Genomic DNA, 22,665 nt, shown 5'->3' with positions numbered 1-22,665 from the left:
CCAAGTTCATGAAAACTAACTGAAAATAAAGGTAGGAGTCACACTTATTTTTTTCTCCCATGTCTGTTAATTAACCCCCTCTTCCCCAGCTTCTGAGAAATTAATCTATGCCATACCAATTTAATGTCAAGCCCTTTTAAATCCTAAAATATTATGTCATTTACGGGGAAGGAGACAGAATTTGGCTGATTTTCAAATTGCTAACAGTATCTTTTTTTACTTACAGAAAAGTAAGATCCACGATAAAGATATGCATAAATATAAATTAATATGTAGATAACTTTATGTAGATAAAAAGTGAGCTAATATATCTCTGCTTTCTCACTGCTTTCCATTCACACAGAATGTCACACAAAATAAATCTGTAATACTGTAGCTTTCACTTCTTGTAGAAAAAAATCACGAGAACTACGTATTGAAAAGAAAGGAGCAGTAATAATTCCTTATAAAACATTATCTCACCAGGCTCAAGATCTAGCTGACACAGATATTGTGAAGTATTCAAAGTAACCACTACTACTCGATGTTTAAGAATGTCTTCTTTCTGGGGCATCTGAAAGGTGGAATGTGTGCTTGAGATCAAACAGTATTGATGCACAACTGGGTGGACAGTTTTTACCCAACGATTTCTGAAATAAACCCTGGAAAAGAGGAAAAGATCTTATTTTTTGACAAAATATTACAGCAGCAAATTCTTAAACTTTTCTCCTGCTTTTTGAGCACTATTTCAAAACTGAAATAAACTATATTTAAACTATAAAGGAATGTACTGTACACTGAATTCTCCAACATTATATGCATTATTTTGCAGTGTAAAACTAGTTAGCCCTCTCCCCAATAGGATTGCGTCACAGGTCATCAGAGTCCAGCAGGTTACATTTATGCAAACATATGATTACCTAGCCTTAATTAGCTTCAATAACAATATATATTTTATTTCCACCAGAAGGTTACTGGAGTCAAGTTATTAGTGCAGGAGGCAATGGCTAGGATTGTGCAAAAGGTCAGATTCCATGTCCAAAGAGGGCTTCCTGGAAGAGAGCACGTGGAAGCCGGAAAGCAGCACCTATCTGAAATACCATAAGCCAGTCCTGCTTTTTTGAGGAAAGCAATCTCAAGCAATTTTTAGAGATAGAATCTGAAGCATTATATAGACCTAATAACTGATAAAAGCAGTTGATGATTGTGTTCAGTATTATCATCCTCATTTTTGAAACGACCGACACTTATAAACTACGTTCAATTTTATCTGGAAAATTCCACGATGTTATTATCATTGTCCATGAACAGATTTGAACATTCAGTCTTCAAGGAACTGCTCTGAATTCTGCTCGAGTTGATATTCCTACGTAAAACAGAATTCCTGTGAACCAAATAATAGTTCAAACTTTTTATTTTACAGATACTAATCACTGTGATTTCTCTTCCTACTCACTGCAATTGTCTTAGCCATCTATATGTAGGAGATGACCAGGCTGACCCCGAGGGAGGGGTCAAACGTGTCACGAGTCCCTGTGCCTCTCTTATCTTCCACTCATTTCCCTTAATGGCCAGTTAATCAGATTCTTGTAGAGAGCTTAAGCTTGAAATAACTCTTTAGGCTCATTTGAACTGCCTGAATCTCCTGATTTCCTGGGCACTTGACATTATATGCTCTTTTACAAATTATATTCAACTTGCAAAATATTTATATTTTGCTCTTTTGCTGAACTTGAGTATATCAGTGGAAAAATCCATTAAACAGCCAGGTCCCATTCCTTACCCTTGTAATTTACTTCCTGTGCAAGACATAGAATTAAAACCAGTATTTCTATGATTTTATGTCAGAAATAAGGCTCCTGGATTTAAGAGGATGGCAGCTAAGCTAACCAAATCTTATTTTACAGGTAGTTCTCGGTCAATAATGGTAATTGGGACCGGAATTTCTATCATTAAGCAAGGTGGCCGTAAAATGCTATAACATGTGACTGCATCGCTTAGCAACAGCAATCCCTATTGCCATCATTAGGCGAGGTTTGTGGGTCATTAAGCAAGAAATTCCTTCTGACTTCCAATAATCAAAATCAGTGGGGAAGCCAACAGGAAGTTGCAAGTCCCAGGTAAGTGACTGCTGCCTTGGAGGGCTGGGGAATGTACAGATGGCTTGGGATGCACGGTGCAAGTGCAGCAAGTCTCAGGATGGCTGCTAGGGGGTAAGGGACAGCATGTGAGGGTCTGGGGTAACACATAGCACAAGGACATCAAGGCTCAGGATGGCTGCTGGAGGACAGGGTGGGGGTACAAGGGTCTGGTGTGGTGCGGCACCAGCGCAAGAGGTGTGAGTAGTTCTTGCCAGGAAGGAGGGCATACAAAAGTTCAGTATGGTATGACATTAGCACTGTGAGGCTTGAAGTGGTTGCTGCCAGGCACAGGAGACTTAAATATCACTCCTTTGGCACCATTGTAATTTGGACCAGTCACTAAATGAGTGGTCATTAACCAAGGCCTACCTGTATTTGCATATCCAATCTTAACAATCACTTTCAGTTCCTCATCCAATGAACAAGAATGTTTTATATGATTACAAGTACAGTATGTACTAAATTTCACATTATGCTGTTTTTTCTTCTTTTACCCATGCTGAACTCAGTTATTAACATAAACCAGTTCAACAAAAATAACATTTCTGCTACTTATTGTTAACCTCCCATATTTTAAAACTACCCACAGATCACTAAATGGCATGTAAATTTGGTAGATATTGGATACTGTGTGTAGATTCCCCAGAAGGTGTTTTGTTCATCTATTAGAACAGGGGTGTCAAACTCAATTTCACTGAGGGCCGCTTCAGCATTATGGCTGCCCTCAAAGGGCCAGATGGGCGTGGCTGGGTGGTCACAGCTGGGTCGCAGCAACTAGGTAGGTGTGGCCAGCTCGACGCTGCTCACTCGGTGCGACTTACTTGGTATGGCCAGGTGGGCATGGCTGGGTAGGTGTGGCCAGTTAGCTGCAGCCAGCCAACTCTGTTGACTTGGGACAGCTGGGTCGGCACGGAAAAGTCGCACTGGCTAACTCAACATGTGGACAATTCGGTGCTCCACAAGCTCGCTTCCCCAAACTACCAGCAGCCATGTGCGTGTGCGCACACACACACATGTACACACTGCATTCCAGGTTTGTGGATTTTATCTACATAGGAAGAGAGGTCTGTCTCCCCAAGCCCAGGCATGATTGGCAGCTTGCCAGCTCAGATATGAATAAAAGTATCCAAGCTTGGAATGGAATGTGCGTGCATGTGTGCGCGTAGCACAACAAAGTTCTTGGTTGAATTACAAAAATCTCTGGAAAGAAGGAAGGGTGGCGGGGAGCTGCATGAGGGAAGGCTCCCCCAACAAGTCAGCATCCTTCTTGAAAAGATTCCCTTTCAAGAAGGGCCAGCCTCCCTCATGCAAGGCCGGGGAGTGCTGCTCCCCTGCCTCCTCTTCTTGTTCTCCAGAGATCTGTCAAGGCAGAAGTTTGACTCCGCACTGCCATGCGCAGCAGTGTCGCCCTCTACCACCTGCTTTGCCGAGAGGGGCACCAGACAGGGAAACACCAATGCTTGGATGTCTGGGATTGGGAGAAGAATGTCTCTTTTGGCATGTTGCGCGCACACACGCACACACCTCTCATTCCAAGTTTGGAGACTTTTATACACATCTAAGCTGGCAAGCTGCCAATCATGCCTGGGCTTGGGGGAAAGGATCTTTCCTTCCTCTGTGGATAAAAGTCCCCAAACTTGGAATGAGGTGTGTGTGTGTGTGGTGTGTGCGTGTGCGCACATTTGGCTGCCAGCAGTTTGGGGAAGTGAGGAGCTTGTGGGGCACCAAGTTGTCCCCACGTCAAGTTAGCCGGTGCGACTTGTTCCGTGCCAACCCAGCCGTCCTGAGTCTGTGGGACCAGGCCGGCGGCACCTACCTGGCCATGCCTACACAACCACGCCCACCTGGCCACTGTGAGTAATCTTAGACCCATTCCCACCCGCTTCAGCAGTTACTGCTGCCATACAGCTCCACGTGTTGGAGAGGCTTCCGCTGCCCGTCCTCTCTAACGCTGCTGCCACTGACAAGACACCCGAAGAAGTGAGGAAGTCACTACTCAATCACCTCCTCCCACTAGTCGGCTTACAGGCCAGCTCTAAACACATTACGGAACTCGAGTTTGACATGTCTGACTAGAAGATTAGGCAGCTCACATTCTCAGGCCAGCCCCAAATTCTTTTGTTATACAGCCCCTAAAGCAGTGGTGGCGAACCTATGGCACGGGTGCCAGAGGCGGCACTCAGAGCCCTCTCTGTGGGCACGCGTGCCGTCGCCCCAGTCCTAGGCTTTCAGCTCGGTTTTATAAAACCTTTTCGCTTTAGGCCTCCGCCGCTGTGTGCAAAAAAAAAAAAAAGGTTCAATCAGTCAATTTCAACTTCTCGCGGGGAAAAAAGATCTTGCAAAGTTGGAATTGATTGATTGATTGAACTTTTTAGTCCCACCCAGTCTGCCGTTACCACCGCAGCCACACCCACCCAATGGGCCACACCCACCCGGCACTCGACGATGCATAAGTGGGTTTTGGTTTGCAGTTTGGGCACTCAGTCTCTAAAAGGTTCGCCATCACTGCCCTAGAGCCCCTCCAGCTTCAACTGCTGAAAATCCCATCACAGTTTTCTGACAATTATATTTAAATTTGAATATACAAAACCTGTAGCTTAATATAATTTCTTTAAAAAATAAAATAAATCTCTGCTCCCCAGATCCATGAAAAAGCAGAACGCCCCAATATGCCCATTTTGTATTATTGTTTCATCACTGGAAACTGCACCCAGCCACCAAAAGTTTGTTAACTTTTGATTTACCACCTGGGTGAGCAACCTTTCAGCCTATGGGCTGCCACACAGATATGCACTAAGAAGTGTCTTCCAAACTATAAATGCACCAAAATGGAGAAGGCTGATGGGCTGCACCTAACAATTGCATTGTTTAAAAGTTCCTTGCTGCTGAGTAATATTGCACTTCAAATCAGATATCTACAGGTCAATTCACCATAATTCAGAGTATTACTGTAAATTCATATAAAACAGAAAGCTTGCAAGTGAAAACCAACCACAGCGTATACATTCACTAATACACCACATACACATCAAGAACTATTTTACAGAAATGAAGCATTCAGGAAAAAATGCTTATTTATTGCTTCTGGAATTATTCTCACTCTATATTTTTTACTTATAGAAAAAAAATGCATCTGAGTAAGGAATAGAGTGACAATAGTCCCAAAAGCAATAAATAAATCCACAGCACAACACTCAACCCAAACTAAACAAACAAATCAATGTGGTGAAATCAAGCTGCAGGCTATAACTACAGTTTCAAAGATCAGTAGTACATATTTACATGTCATGCAAAATGTGCTTCAAAAAAAAAAAAAGAAGAGACAATAATTAGAAAATAAAGCAGAGGGTCCATGTAGGAGAGACATACAGCTTGCAGGACAATGAACAAAAGTCTTATCATTAACAGATATATAGAATAAGAAGGAAGGAATGGGGTTATATGAAGGATATACGACGTGCAAGACACAAAATGTAAAGCAAAAGACAAATGCATAGAAAAACCCAATCAGCACACCTTAAACTTGCTTCCTTTTGTTTCAGCAGCTTAAGACAGGCTAGCTTGTTACGGATATTGCTACCTGTCTTTAAATTTGGATGTCTTTGCTCCTGTACGGGTAGTTCTCAAATTATGACCACAACTAAGTCCAACATTTCTGTTGGTAGGCGAGACAGCTGTTAAGTGAATTTTACAAACGTTCTTGCCACAGCTGTTAAATAAATCCCTACAATTGTTAATTAGTAACATGGTTGTTAAATGCATCTGGCTTCCCCATGGACTTTGCTTGTCAGACAGTTGCAAAAGGGGATCACATGAATCTGGGACACGGCAACTGTCATAAATATGAGCCAGTTGCCAAATATCCAAATTCTGATCACGTGATCGTGGGTATGCTGCAATGATCATGTGAAAAACAATCATAAGTTACTTTTTTTTAGTCCCGTTGTAACTTTGACCGGTCACTAAAAGAACGATTGCAAGTCAAGGACTGTCTGTTATACTCAGATCACTCCACTCCAAGGAAACATCAGTAACACAGGTTAGCACATTCATATACGAAAATAAGCAACCAATATTTCCACAAAGCATTTAACAGCTATGCACATGATGACCCAGTTTCCCCCCCCCCAAAAAAATTACAAAACATTCCTATTAAACTCATTGTAATTTGACTGCGGATGGTTGCAATCTTATTCAGAAATTAGACTATCAACTACATTTTATGGATATTTAATATCTATTGTTATCAGTATGTCAGCAGACCAGACACTGTTAATATGGCAACAGTATTTTCCTAAACTGAGGCAGAATGGCAAGATGGGGATCCTGAACAAATTTCATGAAGTAATGGAAGGGGAGGAACTGTACAAGTTCACTGACATGTATGTATGCATGCTTATTATTTATGTTTGATAAATAAAAGGAATTTTCTGAACTCAGAACCATTCATCAACAATGTTATATCAAGCACAATGAAAGTGCTAAGCCACATAATATCCTTGATTTATTCACAAATTTTCTTTCCATAAAATTTTATTTTCCCCTGATTGTAATTTTAGAAAAAACTGTATTTTAAAATAGCGACCAATCTCAGGGCCATTATAATTTAGATTTTTAAATAAATAAGAAAACTTTTCAAATTGGTTTTCTTTTAATTTAGTTAAATTGAGTCTACGATGAAAAAAATTCAATTTTTTTGGTGAGACAACAGTGATTTAAGCAAGGTGATTTTATACTTCAGGTCTAGCATAACAAATGTCTTGCAACTAGCAGTTACGTAACACTTCCCACTGTATTGCCTTGCTATTTCTCACAGCTATTTTGAAAACATTTGTGAACATTTCATAGCTTAGAAATAAGCATACTTCAAAGAAACTAGGGCTTTGATTTAAAGTAAGAGTAAAACATGCCTCTGTTATCTGACAAGACAGCAGACATGAGAAGGCAGCAAAAGATGAATTGTGCCCTATAAAGTATGGAATAAAGTCTCTGGGTGATATATATTATATATATGGGTTTCCACTTAAAGCATGTTTCATAATAAGCATAGTCTAGTCCAGGGGTAGGCAACCTTGGCTCTTTTATGACTCGTGGACTTCAACTCCCAGAATTCCTGAGCCAGCATGGCTCAGCTTGGAAACCTCTCCCTTTCCCCTCAGCATGGCTGCCTCAGGAATTCTGGGAGTTGAAGTCCACGAGTCATAAAAGAGCCAAGGTTGCCTACCCCTGGTCTAGTCACTAGTACGAAAATGAAAACTAAGGAGATGGATGAGATCCATTAGATTCCTTGTTCTCTTGCAGATGAAAAAAGAAAACAATTCTATTGTGATTCATTCCTAAAACTATTAATTCTAATTCTGTTTGGCAAACTGTCTGGAAGGGGCAAATGAGGAACATAAATTTTGTTTCTCTATTTGTAATCAAAATGATAAGGTATAATTATATACAGTAAGCGTATGTAATGGTAAGTGTAAAAATTAACATTTAAGCAATCGTAGTATCTCTAAAAACAGAAACACTGCTCATTTGCTATTGCTTTTCCAAAGCTATTGCTTTTCCAAAGAGACCATCCCTCCATTAGACAGGGAGCCTAAACAATTTCTTATTGAATGTGTTAAATAAGTTTCTGAAATCAATTAAATTTCAAAGGACTGAAGTGAAAGATTTTTTAGTACTTAATCTCAAAGAATTCCTAACTGCATGGCTTTTAAACAATCACCTGCATTGTATCTGAAATGATAAAATGGCAGCTTGGGTTTCAGTGGACCATATCAAATTGTTATGCACTCCTCAGTAAGTCCTCCACACTTAAATTAAAAATAAACTGTATAAATGATTTCTCAACTTCACCTTGAATTTAGTCTTCCCCATTTGCAACAGTTGAGATATCTTCAGCTTAAGCATGTTCTAAGGCAGGGGTTTCAAACTGCCAGCCCGCAGGCCGGATACATCGTAGCGAAACCGCGCCTACTCCATTTCCGGCAATGGCAAAAAAAGTCACGATACGTCGCAATATGTCACGTGATGTTGCGAGATTGACACCCCTGTTCTAAGGGATCGATATGAACCAGATATTTTGGCTTACTCAGAGGCACTTGTGTTGCTTCCTTGACTTTGAATAGAATCCAATACAGAAATAATATCTATATAATCTTTATTTTAAAAAAAAATTTAAATGGCAACTCTTCAACATGGGGCTGGCTAGGGAATTCTGGGAGTTGAAGTCCACAGGTTTTAAAGTTGCCAAAGTTGGACACCCCTGATGTAGATCAACTGTCTATCTTTATTAGTAGAAACTTAGTTTTCCAATCCACTTTGTGAGTTCCTTTTCAACTAGAATTGTCAGAGACTGAATATATGACCCACTGCATGCAAAGCTGTAATATTGAGTTCTTGCCACCAAAGGCTAAATGTTCATCAAGTGGTAACAAATAACTTACTTCAGTGAGCCAAGACAATGTTACAGAGGAATTAAAAGATTGTAAGAATATGTATTCAAGGTGATTTTCACAGAAGACTTCTTCCTAGTCCCTATTTCAGTGATGGCGAACCTTTTAGAGACCGAGTGCCCAAAAACTGCCCCCCCCACCCCCGTCCCTGCTCCACTCTGCCCACTGGGCCACCCACCACCTCCACAGCCCGCCACAGATCACCCAGGCAGCTCAGCAGCACCATGGCGGCAATGCCCTCCGCCCATGCCCCGCAGCATCATATGCACGCGACGGGGCGCAAGGGCAGAGTCTTGTCCCCGCTGCCCAGCTACCATGTCCTTGGCTGCACTGCTTTGCGTGGGCCTCGCCCAGCGGCGACTCTCCTCCAGGGGGGCTGCTGGTGAGGAGGGGGCCATGGGAGGAGGCGGGGCTGGGGAGACAGTGTATGTGCCCACAGAGAGGGCTCCAAGTGCCGCCTCTGGCACCCGTGCCATAGGTTCGCCACCACTGCCCTATTTGTTCCAGTCTTTGGATTTATTATCCATCTTTATGTTAAGTTCAAACTTCTATAGAAATCTTTCTGATTTTATCGGCACAACAATGATAATGGCAGAGTTAGGAGGACTGGGCAAAAATACCTGGTCCAGCATCCCTCAGAGGTTGGGTGAAGGGGGATGCATTTGGATCTACTCCATTCCAGCCAAATAGCTTAATCCTTATATTACACTGAAGAGTAATAGATCCTATTTCCAAATACGATTGTATACAAATATGATCAGCAATGAACAGAATCAACTTTCCTAGCGATACCTACTCATACAACCCAATATCTGGTTTGCAAAATGAAGAAAATATAGCATATCTACAATTTTATGAAAATAATGAGATATGTTCTATTGTACTCAAACATTCCCTGTTCTAAATATGAAGTCTGTTAAAGTCACTTGATGCCATTTATCCAATCTTCCGAAAACAAACACTCTTGTAAGATTTTTCCTTGCAGAAGAATATCTTTTGACACATGCGATCCTTTTCTAATTTTATGGGTAGAAGATAGAAATTCTAATTCTAAGCTATCTCAGATTAAGAAAGGAAATATTCTAGGACACGGGTGTCAAACTTGCTGCGTCACGTGACGTGTCGTATGATGCAACTGGCCCCTGGGCCGGCAGTTTAACACCCCTGTTCTAGGAGAAATCATGACTGCTCATGGTGATATGCAAAACATTTTAAATTCAAAATATCTCATATTTGAAATTTGAGACAGTTCAAAATTGAGTTACTTTATAGACTGCAGATTGGTATGAATGGTGTAATCTTTGTTACAGGTGACACTAGAGCAAAGCTGCCACTTCACATGCCCGTTAGTATAATTTTAAATATAAAACATTTGTTTGCTGAAATATTCCATCCATGCTTGACTACTGTCCTGACATCAGAACAATAGAATGCAGTGATGAAGTTTTCATAGCAGGTTTAAGACTTAAATGACTTTTAAATTATACATATATCCATTTTAAGGAAAAAAATTACATATTCCAGATGTAAATATACACACATTTTTCACAAAGACCATGGATATTTTATTTCCCAATTTTCTTTTGCTAACTCTATAAATACATAAAACAAGTTCATTTAAATACACAAAGAGGTTGATACTGAACTAATTTTTTATGATTTCCCAGATATGTAGCTTTTTTTTAATAATTGTTCACTCTAAATTGGCTCTGAATTAAAGAAGTATTATTTACCCCCAATATAATTCAATCAATATTTTGTTGAAATATTTTAGCAGCTTTTTAGAGGACCATATCAAAATTTGTTCAGTTAGGAAAGCACAAATAAACACATAAGAACAACTTAAAAAAGGATGTCTTTATCTTTAATGCATGAAATGAGCTCACAAATGACATTCTTTCATTATGCATGTTAGAGTCTCTAGGTTATGCAAAAGCATCATTTTAAAATGCCAATAAAAGTGAAAGCTCTATGGTTTTTTTCAGAACTGTTTGGAACAGACACCTTTTCTTAAGATATTGTATAGATACATAATAAACCTTAAAAAATACCTGAGAGGTCTCGCCTGGGGATTGCCTGCTTCTACATATGGATGTAAATAATCCTTTATGTAGAGATCAGCAGCACTATTAGAATGGGTGCAAATGAGAATCCTGCTGGAATAAATGGTGCAAATAAAAAAGCAATGAAGAAACAGAAAATCATTCAAAGCAGTAAAATTACAAAAAAATAGTGATCATCTTTTCTGCATATTTATTTCAATGAAATTAATCTGCAAATTTTATGATTTAATGACGTTCCTAACTTCTGTGGGAATGTACATCCTTTCAACAAAACCTTTACAATTGCTTTTCACCTACTTCAGGGCCCTCTTCTCCAGAAAGAATCTGCTTGCTTGCCTCCATCGTGGCCTAGCCGGAAGACATTCTCAGGCACTGCCCCCTTTGCCTGGAACAGCATGGCCCCAAGATCCTATGCGCCCCTACCTTCAGGTCCTTTAGAGTATCGAAGTTTTATTTATGGTTAATTGCTTTTATTCTATTTTTATGCATGTTTTAAGTTTTATATATTTTAAGCCACCTAGAATCACAGGTATTAGTGGCCTGCAAATGTGGATAAATAAAAAAAAAGCAATACAGTTTTATAAATAAAGATCACTAATACTATACAAATCACTGACTTCTAAATGGAATGCTGTGCTTTTCTTCACAGGGCACCAATTTTAATTCAGATCAGACTCACAAATGCGCTCCTAAATATCTATATAAGACAATGAGGGATGGGGGGGTGGGGGGTAAAGCCAGATGAAAACTCTACACTGCTAACCTTTAAATAAAGGGAGGCATTTGCCTTCTGATTAAAAATCTGCAGATCATCCCATCTCACCTAGTGTCTTGCTGTTGGAGAATTTGTTTGACTGCCTGAGCCAAAGTGAAGGTTTTGCCCGTCCCATAAGGACCGATAATAAGGACTGGAGGCAGTTGAATTGACAGTGGAGTTGTGATGGCCAGAACAGCCTCCTTCTGCTTTGCATTGAGCCTAGGATCCAACTGCTCATCCCACTGCCTGCACAACAGAAAGCAGGGCATAATCAAAGACACATTGGAAACAAACCTTGTATTAATAAATTCTTATGCCATTTTTATAATCTCAGCTAATACTCAGAATAATATTCCTCTCTTTAAAAAAATTAAAACTGATAATACTATTTGACTGATTAACTAGGAGCATGGCTGGCTCAGGAATTCTGGGAGTTGAAGTCCACAGGTCTTAAAAGTTGCCATAGTTGTCTACCCCCTGCTCTAGAGGCTCTGTTGAACCAGTTCAGATCGACCAGAACCAAAATCCAGAACACTTTTTTTTCACATGAAACAAAATTTGGATGGGCTGAATAGGTCAAGGCTGTTGTGCAGGGGGGTTTCAACTCCCACATGTCTATTTCCCCACTATCTCTGTCCTTTTTGCTGCTCTGCACTCTACTGAAAAGCTCTGCTGCTCCCCCCACCCCCATTGCTACCATCTGATTGACTTCTTTCTGCTGCTGGCCCAGAATCCAGGTGCACATAGCAAAGCAGCAGAGCCTCATCTGCCAAAGCTTGATGGGTCCAGCGAGGGAGAAGGCAGTGGGACAGCAAGGTGTAGTGCTCTTTGTCACTGAGCAAGGCGGAGGGGCCTTTCCAAGTGAAGGTGGAGACCGTGTGGCAGGTGCTGTCCAGGATAGTGGCAGAACTGGAGGCAGCAGAGGGACGAGGGCTTCCTGGCAGTGAAGTGCACTCTCTGCAGCTTGTGTCAGAAGCACTCATGAAGACCCAGCCTGCAGGCTTCAATGAGGTTTGGAGGTGAGCCCAGCACCAGTACAGCCCACCTCTTACTCTCAGTCCAGCCTTCCTCCTGCAAAACCTTGCAAAGGGCCAGCAGCTTCCAATGTGCTTCAAACGCACAGACAGTTCTCCAGGACTGTTTGCGGCATGCGCTCTGCAGTTCATATTGGGAGTGTTCCTAGAGAAATGGCTTGCGGGCTTGTGTGTGGACTGGAGGTGATTCCAGCACCAACAGAAACAACCCACAGATCTTCTGCTCACTCTTCAACAGAGCATTCCTCTTACAAAGCTTTGCAAAGGACCACCAGCTTTTTTTTGGGGGGGGGGAGGTAGTGGCAGAATACATGGTGGTTAAAAGGCCAAAAGAGATTGGGGGGGGGGCTGAAACAGAGGCAAGTGTGGTAGAGCAGGAGAAGTGTGAAGTACTTGATTAACAAGAGCACAATCCTGGCCTAACTGCTGCAACTATCATTGCTAAGTGTTACGGTCCTGTGATATTTCACCTAACTACCACCTCACTTAGCAATGAAAATTCCAGTCCCAATTAGGTTAAGCAAGGACTATCTGTATTCAGGAATAATTGCTGTCTCTTTGTCTTTGTGATAAAAGCTGAAGACTCCCTCAACTGACTTTGACTCCTGAGGACTACATGTACTGCACGTTTTTGTAACAACAATATGGAAGTGGTTTGCCACTGTCTTATTCCCTGAGTCTAAACCCGCTTAATTTTTCCGAGATCTGCCAACGCTGGCTTGATATTGCTACTGGGAAATAAAGGTAAAACCTGTACAACCTTTAAAAACCCTAAAGAGAGAAATATCAGGCTCAAAATCATAATCTTATCTTCTCCAATGATCTACTTATCTTGCACACAAAGACATGGAAATAAAAAAGAGCTGTTGGCACAAAAAGGTTGTCTGCTCCTTGCCTAGATTACAATGTACCTTACTTTCAAACAATGAAACCAGTATAAATTCAAACTCAAAAGGCTTTGCATGCAGCTTTGGTTCCTCAAATGGTAAAATACCTTCTGATTCTTTTATATATATATATTTGCTACCTTTTTGTAAAATGTATTGTTTATATTACAGTAAATTCGTATCTCAGAAACATTTGCGCTTATTGATCTACAAGAAATACAGTATATGCATGAGCAACATACAAACATAACAAAAACACAGCAGTTTAATTCATTTGCCACCTGTAACCTGCTAGTGTAATAGTCAGATTAAAAAACAAACTAGCTTAACATGCTACAAATATTACAAACCAGATATTAGAAATGTTATTCTCACCACACCCCTAGCCAAAAGATGCATCATCAGGCAGATTAAAATCCTCTCATACCCAATTATTTTAGATTGCTCCATACAGGTCCAGCTTTTCTCGATAGCTTGTTATATAAACCAACACAAATGCTGCCAACTGAGCTTTAAAGCAGTTTGTTTTGTAAAGGATGTGATTGATTAAAACTGGTCTTTGATATAAAAAATAAAAATAATCCATTGCCTAATCCTGACATTCATAGGAAAAATTAGTCATTCGTTTCTCATCACTTTACCTAAGACATTCTAGTGAATGAGGTTATATGAATCATCTAAATACAAGGAATGCAAATTCCGTAATTTTAACATACTAGTTCCCTGTATCAAAGTGTTAATATTTTTGTACCTGTTGGGACTCCAAGGTATTGTGGGGGTCATGCTGACATCTGGAAACAGGATACCGTTGTCCTTGATCCTATCCAAGGCATAATGCATTTCACAGAGGGGTAAGCGGTTTAACTGAAACTGAAGCTCGACCTAATAAACAAATAACATGCCAGAGAACAAGAAATTAAAAGGACTAGTTACACTCATACAGGTAATGAATCCCCTATTTTGTCACCATAAAACTATATAATTTGTGAATAAACTTTCTGAAACTTGAATAATTAATAATTAACACATTCCTACTTGACCACATGTTAATTTTGCAAACTGATATAATGTAAACAGATCATCTTTTGTTAATTAAGGTAAAAACAAACATTATTTTGAAAGAGCAAGACATTAAAATCTTTATTTTATTAACCCATTAAAAATGAAATATTTTTAAAATCAGGAAAATCCATTTATTTGACTGTTTTAAAACTAGCCATTATAAGACAACATTACTTCATTTACTATCATGCTTAGATTGTTCAAACAAGTTTATAATATTGGGATACGTTTACTTATATATACATACATATTCAAAAAGACAAAATGTAAAATTTCAAACAACACAATTTAATACAAGCCAAACAGAATATGTTATCCACCACAATTCCCACTAGAAACACAACCAGAGTACCACATTAACAATATATTGAAATGGTATGTTGTCAAAGCAATTTTCCTAAATAATACAAAAGTTATTTCTTATATTATTTATGTATGTACAACAAAAAGGACCCATTTTGACTATAAATGGGGAGCGAAAACCTCAATATCCTAAGATGTTCAAACTAGCATTCAAATTTTCTGGGAATTCTTCATTGGACAAAAAGGGAAGGATAGACTGAAGTTTATGTCACAGCTGCATATCAGCTTACAATCTTAGATGGAGTTCTGGAATAGCCTACAGACATGCAAATTACATCCTATCATGTAAAGAAATAGGATTACATTGCTCTAAAGCTTGCTGGAAAGAAGAAATCCTATAAAAATTCCAGCTTTTAAAGTCAAGCTTGTTTCCAGCTTTAGTACACAGAGAACAAAAGACAATCAATTTGGGACCAGTAGTGAAATAAAGCCGCAGTGCTTGTACATGGGCGCACACATGCACACTTAGCTGAGGACATTCTTAAAAAAACAGACATGAGCCATCCAACAAATGTGGCCACTTTAATACTTCCAGAAATGGTGTTTCATTTGTGGTGCCCTACCTGTGGCATTCTTTCAAATGCTTTGCATGGCCACAAACTTAAGGAACTAAAGCAAATATAAGCAAAAGTCTTAGGCAAAACCTAAGTAGTAAACTAGTAGAAACATGAGAAAGAAAGCAAATCTGACAGTATCAGCTTCACATGGCTCTCATAATGCTTCATTAATCCCCCCCCCCCCGAAGGCCAATTTGGTCGACAAGAAGTGCAATGATTGGGCAGCCACCTATAAAAAACTGGCAGGCATACACATGACTTACAGAAAGGTTAGATAAACACTGTAACCTTCTACCTTCGTTCTTACCAAAGCATTCTCCAGCTAATCCTACAGTGTGATTTCCTTTGTTTGTCCAAATATTTCAATGGGAGTCTTTGTCACTAAACATAAGAATTTACTGTACAAGGCCCAGAGTCACACTGTTTGAGTTGTGTGGGCTTATAAATGTGTGAAATAAATAAATAAATAAATAAATAAATAAATAAATAAATAAATAAATAAATAAATAAAAAAATACATTAGACTGAGTAAAACAGGTGTAGACAATATTTTGGTGGGCAAACACAACATTTGGAGGTGGTGAGCAATCGTGTACCTACAATACATATGTGGATGGGATCAGAAGGGAATTTGGAGGATTTAACTGGTTTTTAAACTAGGATATATTGAGGATATATTGTAGCTTCCATGTTTCCCACCCCAAGATGAGAGCAAACTGTCATGGTTTTCTCTGGTCATGATCTGAGGGGATCTGGGAGCCACATGAACTTGAGGTCACAAACTACCCCTCCCTCTCTAAAATATAGAAACCTATATACAATGGACTGGCTGGATAATAATCTTTTATTATTATGTAAGGCTAGATGCGCTCCATAAAACAGCAATGCTCTTTAACAAAATGCAGGAATGACGTTAACAAGTTCAACTTCAAGTAACCTCTGAAAGGAATCTAGTCACCACCTCTAATGAACCATTTCATTCTGTACTATTCTGTGCTATTTCCAGATAGAGCCAATTAGCCTTCCAATTATTGTTTGTTAGAAAATATACACAGCTTGAGTGCCACTGATGTAAGCAGCATGTCAACCAATTATGCATGTTCAATGAATACATTAAGATTTTCACATAATTTTTCAATTGATTAGAAAGTGACAGTCAGTTTCCATCAATGAAAATTCATTTATTACAATCTGTACATGAAAACCATATTTGAAAGTTCTTCTACTTGATAGCCAATCAGCCACTTCATGCCCACAGAAAGGAGATAAAGAAATCATTTCATGATATAGAGAAGAATATATAGACAAATATATTAGATGTGTTTAATGGAAGTAAAATTTGTTCAGAAACAAGTTTTCCATTACATCCTCCAATGTCAGATGATAGTAAAATGTCTGCTATTAGTGATGTCAATCAACACTCTATGGTACATATAGTATACCACATCCTGGAATTCATTCATAGCTTTCCATCTTTTATATAAATTTTCTAAATAAATAATTTTAATACGTGATTTTTGTATTACAAGAACTGGGCTCTAATTTGACAGTTGATGGGCTTTTATAAAAAAACAAACAACCTCTGGTGGGCAAGTAAAACTGAGTGATAGCTTTTTAGTGAAATGTGCAGAAGGAGTAAGGACAATTTGTAGGAAACAGCAGAAATCAAGTGTTTAAAAATCACTAATTTGTTCATAGGTTGATACAAATGTTAACTTTAAAACATTAAAAACTGTTATATAGAGTACAATTTAAAATAAATAATTAGAGCTGTAAAACAAAATATACACAGACACAAATAATTAAAATCCATTTTCCCTTGCAGGAATGAAATAATCCTAAATTATCCCAGTTCTATCGGATACAAATTTAAAAAACAACAATTGAAAAGAGTATTCCAAAGAGGAATGCTAAAACTGAAAAAGTGTTGATTGCCATTAATCCAGCAAACTCAAACGAACGCAATGGAGTAAGTTCTTCTGCTTCTCATAGTTTACAAAAAAGTTAAGAAAATATATACTCTTAAGGGAACTGTGCCATGGCTGTTAAAGCTTTAAATATGATTTACATCTTTTGTACAGATGGAGAAGTAATCAAGGCAGTTGCTCTATGTCAGGGCTTTTCAACCTTTTCACCCAATGTACCACTTTTAGGATATGGCAGTATCTGAGTACCACCAGTTGCCTAGCAAGGTGTCAAAAACTTGATGACCAAAAAAAAAAAAAAAGGAAAAAAGTGATAAAGTACAGGTAGTCCTCGACTTACAACAGTTCACTTAGTGACTGTTCAAAGTTACAACGGCACTGAAAAAAGTGCCCCCCCCAAGCCACAGCCGAACAAGACACCTGCCTGCTCGCCCGGTGGCGCTCTTCCTCCTGTCCGAGGTTTTCATTGTTGTGAGCATTTCTGTTGAGGATTGGCAGCAGGGGTAGGGTGGGGGAGTGTTTGTTTTTTATTTCCCCCGTCTTCTGGGTGGTTGCATCAGGTTTTGTTCACTTCACATGACCCTGGGCACTGTGACCATCATAAATATGAATCAGTTGCCAAGCATCGGAATGTAAATCACAAGACCCTGGAGATGCTGCAACATTCCAGCTGATCGGCGCTTCTTCTGGGCTCAGCAGAAGTACCAGGATCAATGCTGCTTTCCAGCTGATTGATGCTTCTTCAGGGCTCAGCAGAAGCACCAGGATCAGCCCCGAGCTCCAGCTGGAGCCTGGCGCTGATCCTGGTGCTTCCACTGAGCCCTGACAGCCCTGCAGCTCCAGCCATCTCTCGCTCAGACTTGTGCAGTGCTGCCACCGGTTCAGCTCATTCCCCTCCCCCACTACCACTTTTCTAGGATGGTCGCGTACCACCTGCCAGGTGCCAATGTACCACAGGTGGTACCCGTACCACTGGTTGAAAAGCCCTGCTCTATGCTCCCTTCAAGTGATATAATTTAATTGATTAAATCATTTTGAATCCGTTAATGTGTCTAGACCAGGGGTAGGCAACCTTGGCTCTTTTATGACTCGTGGACTTCAACTCCCAGAATTCCTGAGCCAGCATGGCTCAGCTTGGAAACCTCTCCTTGTCCCCTCAGCATGGCTGGCTCAGGAATACTGGGAGTTGAAGTCCATGAGTCACAAAAGAGCCAAGGTTGCCTACCCCTGGTCTAGACATACATTAAAGGTGGCCTCATACATAAGATTCACAGTAAGAAAACAAACCAAGATATTCCATGGAAGGCAAACATACAGTAAATACAGCATATAGTGTTTTCTAACATATACAGAATAAGTGAAGAACCATTTTTATGTAATGTGTTTCACTACCAACCTAAACATCAAATCAAAAAACTCATACCTACTCATGGCACTGAAAGGTCATGAAGAATCAACAAGGTCACATTTTTCTCATTTATCTCAGCTATCAAAAGTGGTCCTATGATTCTTAACACTCAAAAACTACCTTTTCAAATATTTCCAAACATTATCATCATCATCATTTTTATCAGCTTACTATATGAAATTATTAGGCTTGATCTTGGTCATTTATTATTTATTTTAGCAGACCTATGGATTTATTTTTAATAGAGGTCTGGCAAATGCACTATTGAGTCCAAGATCAAGGAAGGGACTGATCTCATATAGGATCAGATCAGGACTATATTGATCAACTGCTTTTAGGCACTTATCTACATCTTCCAATGAGAGTTGAAATGTACCCTATAAATAAAGATGGCTGCAGTTATCTCCTCCATCAGATTTACATTACATTTAATTGTATTCAAATTGGAGCTGCCCTGATAATTTGATTATCACAGGTTGCAACAGCTTTTATTGAACCGAGAAATAAAAAGAGAACTGTGCTGCTTCAATCATGATAATGAAATAAGACGTAGTTGCCATTATTGTCTAGACAGAGTTCTCCCAAAGTATTTTCAGTTTTCTGCAAAACAAACTATTTCTACCATGGTGCTCCATCACTTATCCTGAAATGCAATTAGAGTTATCACATTTGGCAAAATGGACACTTACTGAGTACATTGTCTGTCTGTTTTTTTTCTCTTTTATCTACAATGAATCCATTATTATATATTAGTTTAAATGTTATAATTAGGCTTTTATACAAAAACTATTTCAGAAGGATTTCTGCATTTTTGAATTTTTAATGGCATTTTTATTCTTTAAAAGTTAACTTGTAGGGCAAAATATGTGATATAGCACAAATGAACCAGAGGGCCATAATTAATTAACCATTTCCGAGTGCTCCTGCAAAGGAAATCTTATTAAAGAAAAAGCATCTTCTGTGGTTGCACTTCAATTGTGAATCATTTTCCACAGAAGGTATTATGCCATGAAGATATTTTAATTTTCCTAAATTTCCAAGTTTAAGCTCTTTGCATTTTCTCAAACCAGTTTTATTTTGATTCTCTTTCAACAGTTTTAGTTTTTTTTCTGCTTATTTTATAGCTTATATATTTATTTCCTTTTCTTTAAGAAGAGTGTCAAATAATTTCTGTTGAAAGAAATCATGGAAAATGCTAAGTAAAAGTTTTTTTTTACTTTTGATCACCAAAAATAAGCCTTTACAATTCTTTAGCGTGTGGAGTAAAAGATCTGAAACCATAACAATAGAGACATTAAAAGCACACATACATACACACACACACGCAAGCACACTTTGAAGGGTTTGTCTAGAGATGACTGCAATTTGTCACATTCCCACTTTGATAATACACAATAATGTCTACCTTTTCAAGTGGAGCAAAAGTTATTCAGTCTGAAGTATAGTGAAGAGGTTGATAAGACACACCATTTAAAGCAGTTTCAATGACTCATGCTAGATATGTGGGGCAAAAAGTGTTGGTGAACATAGATGACAGTCAAAGGAACAAACAGCAGGGTTGTAGAGAGAATTATTTTCAAAAGTTTGGATTTTCAGGCCAAAAAATGAAATCACTGATGGTACTGTAATCGATAAACTGTACTACATACTACATACTGAAAAAGACTGCCCTGATTTTTAGCCTTGAGAATAACAGATTCACTTGATTCAGCCCTGTGGTTTTTCTGTATCAGAACAGATTTTTAACTTGGAAATAAAAGGCATACTTTCATTTTTAAATGCCAATGATTAATTTAGACCATTAGATTTTATTACTTATAAAAACAAATATAAAAAAATAAACTAGATGCTTGTTTATGTCTAATATAATGAGATCATTTCAAAGCTCCATATATTTCTTACAGTCCAATTAGACAAAACTAAAGACGATGAAACAGTGGTTTTGATGATATTTTCTTATTCAAGTTAATAAGACAAATGTTGTCGAATGGGATGTTAGGCTAGGAGTGGAGAGACCCAGATTTTAGTCCATCTTCAACCCTGGAAGCTCACTGGGGATTTTTGGTCTGCTATTCTCTCCCAGCCCAACACAACATCATAGGTCCCAATAGAAGAGAATATGTATACTCAGGCTTGAACTGTGGAGTTCTTGATGCTCTTTGAGCTTAGCTTAGCTTGTTGAGTAATGAAACTTTTGCAAGCAAACAGTCAAGCTCAGAGAGGACCAAGTCCTCCACAGCCTCAAATAAACAGAATTGGAAGTCCAACCCCTGCTCAGGCAGGAAGCTCTATACCATTTCAGACAAATGGCTGTCCAGTCTCTTCTTAAAAACTTCCAGTGTTGGAGCATTTACAACTTCTGGAGGCAAGAAGTTCCACTGATTAATTGTTCTCACTGTCAGGAAATTCCTCCTTAGTTCTAGGTTGGTTCTCTCCTTGAATCCATTGCTTCTTGTCCTGCCTTTAGGTGCTTTGGAGACTAGGTTGACCCCCCCTTCATAGGGTTGTTGTTCTAGGGCAGGGGTAGGCAACCTTGGCTCTTTTATGACTCGTGGACTTCAACTCCCAGAATTCCTGAGCCAGCCATGCTGAGGGGAAAGGGAGAGGTTTCCAAGCTGAGCCATGCTGGCTCAGGAATTCTGGGAGTTGAAGTCCACGAGTCATAAAAGAGCCAAGGTTGCCTACCCCTGTTCTAGGGAAAAATATATCTCATGCTACATTTAGTAATAAATGTATATTAAATAAAAATGCTAAATAAGAAGACCACATTGGTGCCAGTCCATCACCATAATAAAAATTGATGAAGATTGAAGACGACACCATGCAGGTGTGCTCACAATTAGACACATTTATTTAAAACTAAAAAAAAGTTGTGATGCTTTCCTTGACTCCCACATTGGCCAGTCTGCCCTGCTATTTACTGCTGACTGCAACAACTATCAAAGTTTTTACAGATGAGACTTCTGTCCCTGTTTCATAATGCCAAGCTTAACTCGCACAATAGTTCTGCTAAGGTATTCTATACATATTTTTTCAACCAGAAAAGTCATGATCATACCAACTGTCAACCTAATACAACCACAGAAATACATTTCCTTTATTCTTTCTCAATTGATTTTACAGCACCACACATAAGCTCTTCCTTGTCTTCAGATCTCCCTCTAAAATGCTGTATTGGTTTCAGAGACACCATGCAGATATCTGTGTTGGGACTGAAGTCACTAGTAAAGAAAGAGTCAAAAGTATCTAAAAAAGATTTCATCCTAAAACATAATAAATATATATTAAAAAAAACTAGCTGTACCCGGCCACGCGTTGCTGTGGCTCAGTTTTTACATCCAACAGATGGCGGTGTTTTTCAAAAAAGCATGTTTTTACCTGTCACAGGTGTGACATCTATATAATATAGGTATATAAAAACACACACGTATTCGAATGCAACGTTGTGTCAAAATTTCAAAGCAAATCGGTGAAGAACCTTCGGAGATTTAAGATTTTGAACAAACGAACATTTACATTTTTATTTATATAGAAGATAAGTAAAAAAGATTTCACCCCGACATACCTGCATTTCACAATCTGCTCGAAGGTTCAGCTCTTCGCAGCAGTCCCTGGATATTCTCAGAAAGATATATTCCTTTGTTTTTTCTTCAATAATTGCTTCGTATACTTTCTCTTTGGTTCCTTGGGTCAGCCCTGACTTCTCTTTAGTGATCGGTAATAAATAAACAGCATTGACTTTGGTCATCACCAGTCGCCCTGCCAAAGTATCTTCAGAAAGAGTTTCAGTGAGTTTAAACCGTCCAAAAAGTTGTCCATTTTGGGCATACTTTGCACCCCCAGAAACACCAGTAAGCATGAAGCTTGCTACAATCTGCAACTGCACTTTGATGTTAAACCTAAAACAGAAAGTACAGAATTAATTCTAAAAAATGTTCCTTGTAACAAACAAGATAAAAATAAAAAAAGCCAAAACAGAGTTTTGAAAAATCTATATTCAGAACCTTTTTCAACTATATCTCGGTATCTTCTTTAATTTT

At 38.9% G+C, this 22,665-nt stretch overlaps 1 protein-coding gene across 1 annotated transcript in view; it reads right to left on the bottom strand.

The window, feature by feature from the left end:
- The window catches only part of HELZ (helicase with zinc finger), a 129,691-nt gene that overhangs the window by 46,662 nt on the left and 60,364 nt on the right, over positions 1-22,665 (bottom strand). The window contains exons 12-16 of the mRNA XM_029284331.1: positions 22,191-22,524; positions 14,062-14,192; positions 11,456-11,635; positions 10,621-10,725; positions 463-641 (exon numbers count right to left, since the gene is read on the bottom strand). Of these exons, the coding sequence (XP_029140164.1) occupies positions 463-641; positions 10,621-10,725; positions 11,456-11,635; positions 14,062-14,192; positions 22,191-22,524 (929 nt within the window). The remainder of the gene's footprint in view (positions 1-462; positions 642-10,620; positions 10,726-11,455; positions 11,636-14,061; positions 14,193-22,190; positions 22,525-22,665) is intronic.

The sequence above is a fragment of the Protobothrops mucrosquamatus genome, unplaced genomic scaffold (genome assembly GCF_001527695.2).
Source record: "Protobothrops mucrosquamatus isolate PMUCROS unplaced genomic scaffold, P.Mucros_1.0 scaffold539, whole genome shotgun sequence".
Taxonomy (NCBI): Eukaryota; Metazoa; Chordata; class Lepidosauria; order Squamata; family Viperidae; genus Protobothrops; species Protobothrops mucrosquamatus.
This window is presented reverse-complemented; position numbering and strand designations above follow the sequence as displayed.